This window comes from Euphorbia lathyris, chromosome 6 (genome assembly GCF_963576675.1).
Source record: "Euphorbia lathyris chromosome 6, ddEupLath1.1, whole genome shotgun sequence".
Taxonomy (NCBI): Eukaryota; Viridiplantae; Streptophyta; class Magnoliopsida; order Malpighiales; family Euphorbiaceae; genus Euphorbia; species Euphorbia lathyris.
This window is the reverse complement of record NC_088915.1, coordinates 29,821,942-29,835,017: the sequence shown is the minus strand read 5'-3', so window position 1 is coordinate 29,835,017 and position 13,076 is coordinate 29,821,942. Positions and strand designations below refer to the sequence as shown.

Here is a 13,076-nt window from a genome sequence, read left to right as displayed (position 1 = left end):
TTTTAGTAAGTAAAATCCGACTGAATCATCTCAATTAATAGTTTGAACAAATTAAGAAAGAAAATTATAAAAGAATCGTTCATAGAATATAACGTTTATTTCATGCATGAATATCTAATTATCCTTCAAAAGTGGATTCCTAGTTAATGGTAAAAAAATAAAAGTAAAAATAGTTAGAGTAAATATTATAGGTTGTGAAATTTTTACCAATGATTTTTTCATGGAATGTGAAAGAGTTTTAATTAATGGATGGATTATTTTTAATGTGCGAATTTTTAGAAATGGGAATAATTAAGAGAAACACAATATATATAAAAGAAAAGTAATAGGGAATAAATCTCATAATTCAGTAAAAAAAAAAGAGTGGGAGATAGAAACTTTATTACTTTTTAACTGTGACAGTGAAAAAAAAAAAAAAAAAAAATTCAGAATATAAATGAGGCCACGTAGAGATACAGAAGGACGCAAATTCCTCAGCGTAGAAGAGGAAGAAGAGCAGAAGAAGAAGCAGAATTTAAAGAAGAGAAAGAGAAGGTTGTTAACGTCGTCGTTTTGGTTAATAGCAATGGCTGGGCAATCAAGGAAATGGATGATATTAGTAGCAACTATCTGGATTCAAGCATTCACAGGCACGAATTTCGATTTCTCAGCATATTCATCGGACTTGAAATCGAATCTCGGAATTTCGCAAGTTCAATTGAATTACTTAGCTGTTGCATCTGATCTCGGGAAGGTATTCGGCTGGTCTTCCGGATTAGCTTTGATGTATTTTCCTTTATGGATTGTTCTATTCATGGCTGCGTTTATGGGCTTCTTCGGTTATGGTCTTCAATGGCTACTTTTACGCAATTTCATCTCTCTGCCGTATATTCTGGTACGCCTTCCTTTTCTTCTTTCCCCTCTTTCATTTTCTCGGCGTCCAAACAGAAACGCAATCGGTTATTAGAAACGGAATTTAATTAATTGCATTGTTAAATTGTGTCTTTTGATTCGAAAATTTGTTTTTCATTTTCAGTTAGAAAGCTGCTGGTGGGTTTGATGAGGTGTCAACATCCTGGCAGTTTTATTGTTTTCTATAATTAAAAAAAAAAATATAAAGTCTTGAACTTTCTGGTTAATGTTTCTGTTTTCTCCTCAATTATTTCCTATGGAATTATCATCAAAACAGAAGCTCTTTAGAAAATGCATTATTATTTGAATTTTTTTCACTTTCGTCAGTAAAAGAGGAAAATTTTACCATACCATGATAACATATTTTTTTATTAAATTTATTCGCTCATAAACATGAAATATAATATTTTCTTTTTACGGTTTCTATTTGATTTGATATAATAGGAAAGTATTAATTTAGATTTAACGATAATACCAGTATAAATTTAACTAAAAAAAGTTAAAACACATTTAAAAAGCTTTGATTTTTTTATTGTTTTATGCATAAATTATTTTAATTATTTATTTTATTATATGAACTTTCAAGCATTTATTTTTAATTTCATTGAACCAAACCATTAGAACTGTGCTTGCAAACAATATTTTATGCTGATGATTTAAATGATTTTTGTCATGATGATGAGCTAGCAAAAAACATAAATAATAAAATTAGTATTTTATTGATTAATATTTTTTATATTAATTAACTTTTCTCTCACTAATAATTGTGTGGTGATTTCTTTTTTTTTTCTTAAAAAAATAATAATTGTGTCGTGACTTCTGTCATAAGTAATTCAATAGAAGCATCATATTATTAGGTTATATATGGTGATAAAAGATTTCATTAAAAAAAATGTGGTGATAAAAGTATAGTTTAACCAATAAAATAATATTTATCCTATCGCATAAATCAATGGTTGGAAATAATAGTAGAATTTATATGGTATTTATTTGCAGAAAGCAGTACCGCATATTCATTTATCTATTATATTTATTTCACTTGAATGGATGATGATGATAGACGGAAAAGGAATGAGGTTTGAAAAAATTGTCAAAAATGGACAAAAAAAAAAAATATATATTATTAAAATATACAGAAAAGAGTTCTCCAGTGTACTAGGAGAAAAAGAAACTTGTTATCACTTTTGTCATATATACACTATTCTCTCTGTTTTTCTTGTCCGCATTACCCCCATCCTATTCGCATCAACACAAATAATATTTACATTATATAATTTCAATTATATTTCCATTATTATTTTAAAATTACAGCAAATATAAATTTTGAATCAAAACTAGCAAGGCACAGGGATTTTTTACTCATTTGTCATTTACCCAACCCGTGATAAACTCCTGCTTTTTCTCGTGATGTTTTCAAATAAATTGTGTCTCCTTTTAGGAATTTGCTAACCGATTTCTAATAATAGAATTTGAATTTAACATAAGATTTAGAAAAAATATCCCTCGGTTAACCTCTACCCTAACTTGCTTATGAACTTTATTCAAAAAAAAAAAAAAAAATACATTAATATACTATATAATGGCTGGTAAATTAATATTGTTAAATTTATGAATGATTTGTAAATTTAATGTTTATTATTTAATTAGTTTTGTAAAAAAAATTGAGAGGGATAATTAAGACATTCTACAAAACTTTGGATCTAAATGGACCTGACCAATGACAAATTGACATGTCGTTTACACCGTGTCTTTTCTTATTCATAGGGTTCAAATCTAGAATTTTTCTTCCAATACACGTCATTGGCAGGGAAAGGTTTGCTTCCAATACACCTTTGTGTGGGACCCCTCTCCAGACCATCGCTTAACGGGGACACATAGTGCACCAATTTTTGAAGCAATATTCCCTGTTATCCTAACCGTTGTTGAAATGATATTGCAGGTGTTTCTGCTATGTTTATTGGCTGGATGTAGCATCTGCTGGTTCAACACAGTATGCTTTGTTCTATGCATCAGAAATTTCCCAGCAAATAGACCTTTAGCTCTATCCCTTACAGTGAGCTTCAATGGTGTTAGTGCAGCCTTATACACACTTGCAGGCAATGCAATTAATTCACCATCAAATGACATTTACCTTCTTCTAAACGCCTTGATTCCCCTTATCACTTCAATTGCAGCTTTGCTTCCTATTCTTCGCCAACCATCCTTAGACCCTTTATCTCCTGATGGAGTCCGCCGAGACTCCCTCATCTTTCTCATACTTAACTTGCTAGCCGTTCTTACAGGAATGTACCTCCTTCTATTCGGTTCGAATCCATCTGATTCAACTCGAGCAACTTGGCTATTTGGTGGAGCAATTTTCCTTCTGATTTGCCCTTTGTGTATTCCTGGTATTGTGTATGCTAGAGACTGGTTTCACCGTACTATTCATTCCAGTTTTCCCATACAAGGCTCTGGATTTATTCTTATAGATGATGATGAACTTGAGCTTCACAAGGAGCTGCTCAGTCGAGAGCTGAGTAATGAAAATGGAGGAGATGGAGTCATTAAAATAACAAGACAGAAAAGTGTAGATGAAAAGCAAGTTTGCTGTGAAACAGTAGTGGGGAAAGATCGGTTAGCAATGCTAGGAGAAGAGCATTCTGCTGGTTTGCTTGTGAGAAGAATGGACTTTTGGCTTTACTTCATTGCATATATCTGTGGAGGAACTATTGGTCTTGTTTACAGCAATAATCTAGGCCAAATTGCTCAATCATTAGGACAAGGAAACAACACTACTACTCTTCTCACTCTCTATTCATCCTTCTCGTTCTTCGGTCGCTTACTATCCGCTGCACCGGACTACATACGTGTGTAAGTTATCAACACATATATACATATCAAATGTATTGAATTGTATGATAAAGTAATGTTTGAATGTGTTATTCAGGAAGTTGTATTTTGCAAGAACGGCATGGCTAACAATAGCGCTAGTACCGACACCAATAGCGTTCTTCTTGCTAGCTTCATCAGGAGATGAAATGGCATTGAAGATAGGGACAGCATTAGTAGCATTGAGCTCTGGATTCATATTTGCAGCAGCTGTATCAATAACATCTGAGCTGTTTGGACCAAATAGTGTAGGAGTTAATCACAACATTTTGATCACCAACATACCAATGGGCTCACTTGTTTATGGATTTGTAGCAGCCTTAGTGTACGATAGTAATGCAGCAGGAGGAGGCATGAACATAATTTCTGACTCGGCAGTTTGTATGGGGAGACAATGCTATTTCTTGACATTTGTATGGTGGGGATGCTTGTCCGTTGTGGGATTAGTTTCTAGCTTACTTTTATTCTTAAGGACTAGGCATGCTTATGATCTGTTTGAGCAAAAACGGACTTCCTCTCTTCTGTTTTAATTCATCTTCATCTTCATCTTCATCTTCTTGTGTAATTATTTTATGGGATTAGATTAGGGCTTTCATTAGAGGGATTTAGTCCATGTTTTGTACTCTGTAATGGCACCTCCCTCTACGAATTGTAGATCTTCTCGCTTCAAATCAAATGAAATCATTCTCCTTATAAATGTACACCTAATACAATTTTGATTCACAGCTTTAGAATGTATTGACATTGCTAAATTTCTGCAAAACAAACGAGAAATCATAAAAAATAGATTATAATCTATTGAAGAAATTGTGATCCCAGTTCACCACAAAGGAACATGGACTGAAGAAAGCATATACATTGGAAGATTTCGTAGGAATAATCAAAGATAATCTGAGCTGGGTACATACAATATCTCTTGTGGAATTCTGATTCCAAAAAACATATATACATTGGAAGATTTCTTAGCAATAATCATAGATAATCTGCAATCTACCCAAAACAGCAAAAAAATCAAGTCCAATTCTAGATATAAGAAGGATATCCGCCAATGCCAAGTATTAATGCCATAATAGTTAGATTTTACTTTCATCTAAAAGCAAGAAGGAACATCCAATGGAATATCTTATACGCATCACATATAGTCATACAAACATAATGAATATTACAATCATGAGTCGGGTACATATAGTCATACAAACATAATGAATATTACAATCATGAGTCGGGTACATATACAATAGCTCTTGTGGAATTGCTGCGAGACTTTACATAAATAATGCCCCTGTTTGGTAAAAGAGTTTTTTTTTATATAAAATTAGAGGTTTGAGCCACTTTAGTCAAAACCTCAAATATTGGTGTTTGGTGTGGAGAGGTTTGAAATAGTTTATTGGGTCCAAAAGGCTAATTTTGAAAAACTCATTTTAGGAACTTTTTCAATTAGCTTATTCCTTCGTATCTTTTGAAAGACATTTTTACCTCTATCTACTGCCCTTTAACCCCAAATAATACTTATTTGTTATTTTACACAAATAGCTATTACCAATCAGCTAAGTTTTATCAAACAAGTTTACACAATCAGCTAGTCAAAAAAAGGTAATCAGCTATCAACTAACCGTTTAACAGCTATTTGACAAACGGAGTCAATAACTCTTAGTTTCACCAAGTTTCACATATGTGAAACCTGGTGAAACTGACATGTAGAAGTTTCACAAAGTTTTCACTAAGATTCAACAAGTTTCATCTTGGTGAAAAACTATTTTGAATGTTCCACTACGCTTTGATAGAGTTTTACCAACATTCAATCAACCTATCACTAGAGTTTAGTGAAACTAATGTGAACTTAGTGAAACTCATGTAAAAACTCGGTGAAACTCTAGTGAATTTTAGTGAAATTTTGATGAAACTCCTATACATTAGTATCAACAAAGTGAAACTCTAGATTTCATCGGGTTTCACAAAATTTTACCATGGTGAATGTTTTAACAAGCTTTGGGCCAGAATGTTACATTTTAAAAATCATGCCAACTTAATCAATTTCACTTTTACAGACTTACTTAAGGCTTTGTTTGGAAGCTGTGAGGTTAACGAAGTTGAAAGTTAGAAGAGGTAATAGAATGAGAGGAGAAGTAATGGAAATGAAGGTTAAAATTTAACTTGAATGTAAATTAAAGTTAAAATGTTAGTTTTCATTAAAAAGTTTTTATTATTCTCATCTCATTAACTCTCATTTTGGAGGTTAAGATATAGAGTTAATGAGAATAAAATACTAACTCTTATTAACCTTTATTTACTCTCAACAAAAAAAAAAAAAAATTCCAAACAAAATTTTAATAGATTCTTGTACTTTGGTTCACTTCCATTAATCTCCTCCCAAACAAGACCTCAGTGGCAACATACACAAAATCGAAATTGTAAAAGGGTATGCAAGAAAGAAAATAAATTTGCCTCATATGTCATGATTAAGTTTTTAAATCTATAAAAACACCATACAAAGCATAAAGGTATTTTGTTTTAAAGATTTAAAATCACGAATTAAACCTTTATTTTTTTTTTAATTTTTTTATAGATTTAGACAAATTGAAATGTGTATCATTTTAAACAAGTTAAATGGACAAATGGATAATTATAAGCAAGTTCAATGACGAATAGGTAACTTTAAACAAATTCAAGCCACCAATATATTATTTTAAACAAGTTAAGAACCAATAGATTATTTTAAACAAGTTAAGAAAACTAACGAAACACTTTGTAAGTTTAGAAAAGCTTTTGAGACAGGTTGAAGGTAATAACCCTAAATATTATTATGAAAAGAAATTGCAAAGTATGCTGCAGAGTATAAGTTATCTTTGCATGGATCTATGTTGCTTGTTACCGTTGTAATAGGTAGAATGTTGTCTTGGTTTCATGGTATTTACAAATTAATGTATCTAATATTTACTGAAATTCAAATTAAAACCAGAGCACTTTGGGTAATTTCCTTTGTACTATTGAAAGCCCACTAAGAAAAGGCCTGCTCATGGGCCTTGCCCCATCATTTTGTGGCAATGAATTCAGTTGGCTTTCAAACTGTTTCGGGCCAAGCCCAAACTTGTGTACCAAATTTACATTAATTTTGAATTATATCAAACAAATAAATTCATTACTTTTAATTTATTTTAAGAATTAAACTTTATACATTAGAGGTCTGAAATATATTATTTAGAGTTTAGAATTTGTGAATTGGAGTTTAGACGTTTTAAATTAGGGTGTAAAATCATACTTTATTTGTTATATATGGAAAATAATAACATATTCAGAATTAAATTTGATAATCTGATTTAGTTATAATTTTGTAGTAAATCATAATATTCACGTAGGAAGCCCTATCTTTTACAACCTAATTGGAGAGATATTCAATCTTTACAATCTCTATTAAGAAACTTACACCTTTAAGTTTCATGCGTGCTTAAAACCTATATTTTTAATAAGATCTAGTGAGAACCAAAGATCAACATACACATGTGATGTTTTACTAATTCCCATGATTGAAAATTGAAACACTTTCCCTTTTATTACACTGGGAGGAGATTATGATACTTCAGCAAATTATGATATCTTTAATCTCTTTTTTCATCAATTAGTTGCCCACCTTGATGTGAGCCGTTGCACTTGTATCTATAGACTGCCTTTTTTTTTATGGAGCTGAGTTGTCACCTTCTCATTTTTTACTGATAAAAATATAATATAACATATATTATTATATTTATCTTTAAAAATATTATTTTATTCTTATTGTGTCTATGAGTTCTACCTAATTTAGATTAATTCTTAAATTATTTCCTCAATTCTCTCTGGTTCCCTTCATATTTGAAAATAATAATAATATCAAATTAACAAACTATATAATAACAAAGTAGTAAAAAGATACTTAAATTATATATAGATAATAATGTAATAAAATTTAATTTAGATAACAATTTTGTGTCATTAATTTAGCTATTAAATTATAAAAAAAATTAATATTTATATGTTCAAGATGAATCCATACACCCCACACACTCTTCCTTTGTACTATTGAAAGGCCACTAAGAAAAAGCCTGATGGGCCTTTTCCCGTCATTATGAGGCAATGAATTCAGTTGGGTTTAGAACTGTTACGGGCCAAGCCCAATAGCATATTATCAAATTTAACTCTCATTATGTCTATTAAAATACTTTATTTTCTTTTTCTTTCTTTCTTTTTGACAAAAAAAAATCTCCCATTATTAAAAATACACCAACTGAATATAGCTGAATTGGTACATTTAACATAACAAAGCAAAAATATTCTGCATTTATATAAATGGACAACAATATTCACAAAAAATATATAATAAAAAAATCCACATACAAAATAACAAAAAAAAAAAAAGGGAAGGACAAAAGAAGCAATTGGCACTAAAAAAAATATTAACCAGTCTAGTGAACTATTTAAAAATAATAAAAAAATTATATGAAAAGTATGAAAAACTCTCCAAACCTTATTTCAGAAAACAAAAATCATTATCATGATTACATATATATGGTAGTTAACATTAAAATCATATAAATATTTATGTTAATATATTAAAATCAATGAGAACTTAAATAAAAATTTAATGAGTTTAAAAAATAAAAGAATAATAATAATAGCATTGATGAGAAATGCAGTTGGTATATATAACTTGATATGTAATGTAAGCCCCTCCACACCATGTGATCATAATTGCAAATTAAAAGTCAAAATAGTGTTAGAGAGAATAAGAAATTAAGTAAAGTTAGAAATTGAAATTCAAATGCTTCAAAATTAAGTGTGGAAATATATGGCTTGCAAAACCCTTAAATATATATATTCAGAATAGAAAAATGAGTAACTTTTAATGCAAATCACCCTAAAACCTGCCTTACAATTGCATGGGATGGGATGGCTTTTTTAGTCAAATTTCAAATAATCTCAACCTTTCTATTTAAATCTGCATAGCAGTTGACTTTTAGCCTTCCATTGACTTCTTGATCAGTAAAAGCGGTAGTTTTAGGTAACAATCAATTTCTCAAAAAGAAAAAAAAAAACAATTACTTACTTTTAGTACACTCCTTGTAAAATACAAAGGAATGATTCTGAATTTGGACAATTTATAGGATCAAAATACATACAGATAAATACCAGCATTCAATTCATTTTGGCTTGTTGGAAATTCATTCAATACTTATCTTTAAGTTCTTGAGTTGATAGAGTTTATATTTACCAGAGTAGTCACCCGACTAACTTAGAAATTAGTCAATTAGGATCGACAGTTGAAAATAGAGATTCTAGATTCGTGGATACAACGTATTAGTCTCGTCATCTTGATCTTTTAAAGTGTTATGCTAGCTAGTCTTATTGTTTTTGTTACTTTTTTATGGATAAATTACACTCATAGCTGCTGAAATCTACCAATTTTCATGGTATGACCATTGAAATTCAAAATGTGACATACAAGTCACCAAACTTTACACTTCGTTACACTTGTGACCACTAAACTTCAATCAACGTCTCAAAATAGCTGTTAACGACCTCAAAATAAAATAATTTCAAGAATTAATGATATTTTATGCAACTTTAATTCTTGAAAATTTTCATTTTTAAGTCATTTAGATATTGTTTGGTTAAGAGAGAAAACTGCAAAAATTGTAATTCTAAAAAATAAAAAAAGTGATTTCATGTTAAATGTCGTTATGAACAACTTTAATTCATGAATAATTTCATTTTGAGGTTGTTAGTTAAAGTTTAGTTGCCACAGGTGTAACAAAGTGTAAAGTTTAATGGTTTTTATGGTACATTTTGAAGTTCAGTGGTCATACCTTGAAAATTGGTAAAGTTCAGTGGTTGTGGATGTAATTTACCCATTTTTTATTGGCATGTGGATCCTCGCACAATGTATATCAATCTTGAGTTACTACTTAAGTTATTGGAGTCATCTGAAGGAGGGAAGGGGACACACATTTCACATGGATATAAAGGGAAACTAGTTAGCTCATAAATGTATGTACAAATATGATGATGTATGAATGTATGGAACTATTTGATGCTTTTGGAATCAGGTGCGGCGAATAATGACACATTTCCACACTCTAGGTCACGAAAAAACCATTGTCAATGATATGGAAATGATATTCACATCATCGACAGATAAATAGTGGCCAAAGAGAAGTGAAAAAGAGGGTGATGGGTTGGAAATATCACCAATGTAAAGCTGAAAACATTTTGATAGTAGAAGTATCAAAAAATCATAGATCCTACACTAACCAGGCCCAAGTGGCCTCAAACATGAATGCATGAAAGTCTCTGCATATGAGCAATAAACCCTAAATGTCAAAGTTTTAGCCATCGCCTTGAAAGACAGTGTTGTGCAGTAGAGAGGCCTTTGATGTACATCATTTCCCTCTAAGGGGAGAATGTTGTACGTCACTCATGGATAAGGACAGAAGCTCTAAATCTTATGAGGCACATTTTTACATGATGAAAAATAGTTCAAGATGTTTTCAGTGGTGGAAGAATCACCAAAAAACCTTAGGAGAACGCTCCTTCATGGGGGTAAATTAAATCTTAGGGACTTCTCGATGTTTTCCTATGAGGCTTGGACCGCCAGCAATGGGAATTCTAAGCCTTTGATGGTAGCATATATGTTCTATAAACTCTTCTCAACTTAATTTCTCTAGTTTCATCCACTCCTTAATGTCAGAAACATCAGAGTCGGAATAACTAGAGTCATAGAGATTGGAGAGGGATGAAGCAAAAGTCTGAATATGTACTTCCCTGGATATAGAAGAAGGACGGATGGAGCTTGATGTTAGTTTATTGGGTCCATCTATTGTCAACTTTTTTATTGCAACTTCGGGCTTTAGAGAGGAAGGTACTGAAATCACGGGATGATCTTCTGAAGCTTGTTCTAATCCACGAAATGGAAGGTTTTTGGTAAAAAGACCACCTGGAATTGTTTGGCCTTCATACAAAGTTGGATCATCTTGGACAAGGGCATCTAGAAGAGATGAATTATTTTTGGGACCAAAAAGAGTTTCAACTTCAAGTTTGGTTTGCACTGGAGGAAAGATTTTGGTCTAAGCAATTTCTACTTTGGGGGCTAATAAGGAACCTTCAGGCTGATTAGCTGAAGGGTCCATGCTCGATCTTTCAACAAGTGAAGATGTGACAATGACTTTTTGAGGTACTAGAGTCTCCTTCATCTCTGACAATTGTTTAATTCGAACTATGACTTAGGAACGAAGAGACATATTATCAAGGTTATCTGCATCCAACAAAATAAAAAAAAATAAAATAAAGAAGGGATAAAGTAAGATCACCTTCTTTTCTTTCAAATGTTTTTAAGCCTCTATAAACAATTTTTCCCTTTTTGGTTACAAAGGCTGAAGGGGTGTTAGTGCGCATCATGCTAAGCATTTCATGATAGGACCATTGTTGGATGTGTGATTGTAAGAGCGTAAGTCCTTCTTTCTCCTAGGAGGTTAGAGTGCTAACAGGTTTCCAAGATTCAGGGCTACAAGGCGCTTCGTTCCATTTGGTTTCAAAAGGAAATCCTTGAAAGTATGGGCCTTCAGCATTGGAAGCATTCAGTTTTACCCAAAACCACTTCGGTTTGAAATTCTTCACACTCTGTATTTTCTTATCTAGGAAGGCTCGGCTTGTGAGTTAATTGACCAGTAAACTATGTCTTCGGTCACTTTCTTGTTGGGATGCCAATAAAACTGAAACAAAGGTACAGTCATGTTAACACTTAGATTCGAACATACCTTTTGAAATGAAAGCAATTCTAACTAGGCGTTTAGAGTAATTTAGTAGGGGCTCAAGTTGAATTTATTTAGGGCCACAACACTCCTCGAGGTAGTAGAAAACGCATATCCCATTGGAGACATCGTGTGAAAATTCTAAAAGTGTCTGGAGGAGATTAGAAGCCCTTTCATTCTCAGTAGGAAGGCTAATATATAATTGTTCTAGCCATAAATAGAGAGGTATAGTCTCTGCCAGAGTATTTTTGGATAAGTAAAGGCTGAGAAAACACATTTAAGTTCACATGTTTAGCTCTAGCATGAACTTTTTTAAGGTTTTGAGCAGTCGTAGAGGTGGAAGTTTTTTTGGATTTGGAAGAAGTAGCTTTTTGTGGTTTGTGAGCCATGATTTGAAATAAAAATAAAATCTTCTAAATACTTTCACAAGTTAACAAGAAATGCATAAAAGTAGAAAAAGGGAGCAAAAGAACTTATAGAAATTGCAAGGAAGAAGATGAGGCAAAAGGTGCGAGCAAAAATCTTTGCCTTTATAATTTATAAAGGTAAGTTGGATGGATCTCAAAAGGCGACAGACTTCATGATTATTACATATTCTTTAGGTCTTCTCGAGAAATGATGGGTAGGTAATAAGTGCACCTACCGAAATGATAGAAGCTAGATAGTTCTTATGAAAATGATACGCCATAGAAAGGAGAAAGTGGGTTTCCAAAAATAATGGGCACATCCTTTCGAAAAGTGATTAAAAACAAAGCCTTAAAGACCTTCGACACAAGCTAATGGGACATCAGATATCGTATTAAATAAAGACCTGGAGACATGGACCAATGTGGAGCTTTAGACATAAAGTGTAACCATGCGTCAATACACGTGGACCAATCATAAGGCCGGATTCTAAATATACGCTTCTAATTCCTAAGTTACGTCATGATTACGGTAATGGAAGACAAATACAAAAGCGCACGAAATATAAACCAATCAATTGTCAACACGTGGAAAACTACTCAATAGTAGGTAATTTTTTTTTATCTACAAACAGTCATTCCTAAAGGAGCACAAGGTACGTAATTACATCTATCTCGTCATTCTTAAACATATTGATTTTAGCACGTCGTACACTGACCTTCTCTTATACAGTTTGTTCATTCTATTGAGGTGATTCTAGTTCAGTCTGATCAACATATTATGTAAATTGACCGACATTAGGTAGGTTTTATACATTTCTTTAAAACAATTAATATATATATTTGTAGGTTATTTATTTCGCTATATCATAAAAACTATACTTGTAAAGGAGAAACCATTCAATTAATCAAGTTTGAATTTTATAGCAAGTAAAGCAAGAAACTTAAGTCTCAAATATTGTAGTAATGACTTTTATATTTATATTTTCCTTTAAATAAAATGAATATTAAAAGTGAGAAAGAAGAATTGTCTTTTAGCATAGGTGGATGGAGGCGTGAGAAACGCACTCACTTTCACATTCAAAGAAAATGTAAAAAACAAGTGTATTGCTTAAGTGCGTTTCCACCTTCTTCT

General features: G+C 31.8%; 1 protein-coding gene across 1 annotated transcript; it reads left to right on the top strand.

The window, feature by feature from the left end:
- The first annotated feature begins 452 nt into the window (after positions 1-452).
- LOC136234193 (protein NUCLEAR FUSION DEFECTIVE 4-like) lies at positions 453-4,311 on the top strand. The gene is made up of 3 exons (XM_066023983.1): positions 453-874; positions 2,831-3,741; positions 3,818-4,311. Exons 1-3 carry the CDS (start codon positions 566-568, stop codon positions 4,287-4,289), a joined length of 1,692 nt encoding a protein of 563 aa, XP_065880055.1. The 5' UTR covers positions 453-565; the 3' UTR covers positions 4,290-4,311.
- Positions 4,312-13,076: the final 8,765 nt, after the last annotated feature.

Coding starts and splice junctions, on each gene's coding strand:
- LOC136234193 (XM_066023983.1), top strand. CDS start 566: ATGGCTGGGCAATCAAGGAAATGGATGATATTAGTAGCAACTATCTGG. Junction 875..2,830: donor TCTCTCTGCCGTATATTCTG/GTACGCCTTCCT, acceptor ATGATATTGCAG/GTGTTTCTGCTATGTTTATT. Junction 3,742..3,817: donor GCACCGGACTACATACGTGT/GTAAGTTATCAA, acceptor TGTGTTATTCAG/GAAGTTGTATTTTGCAAGAA.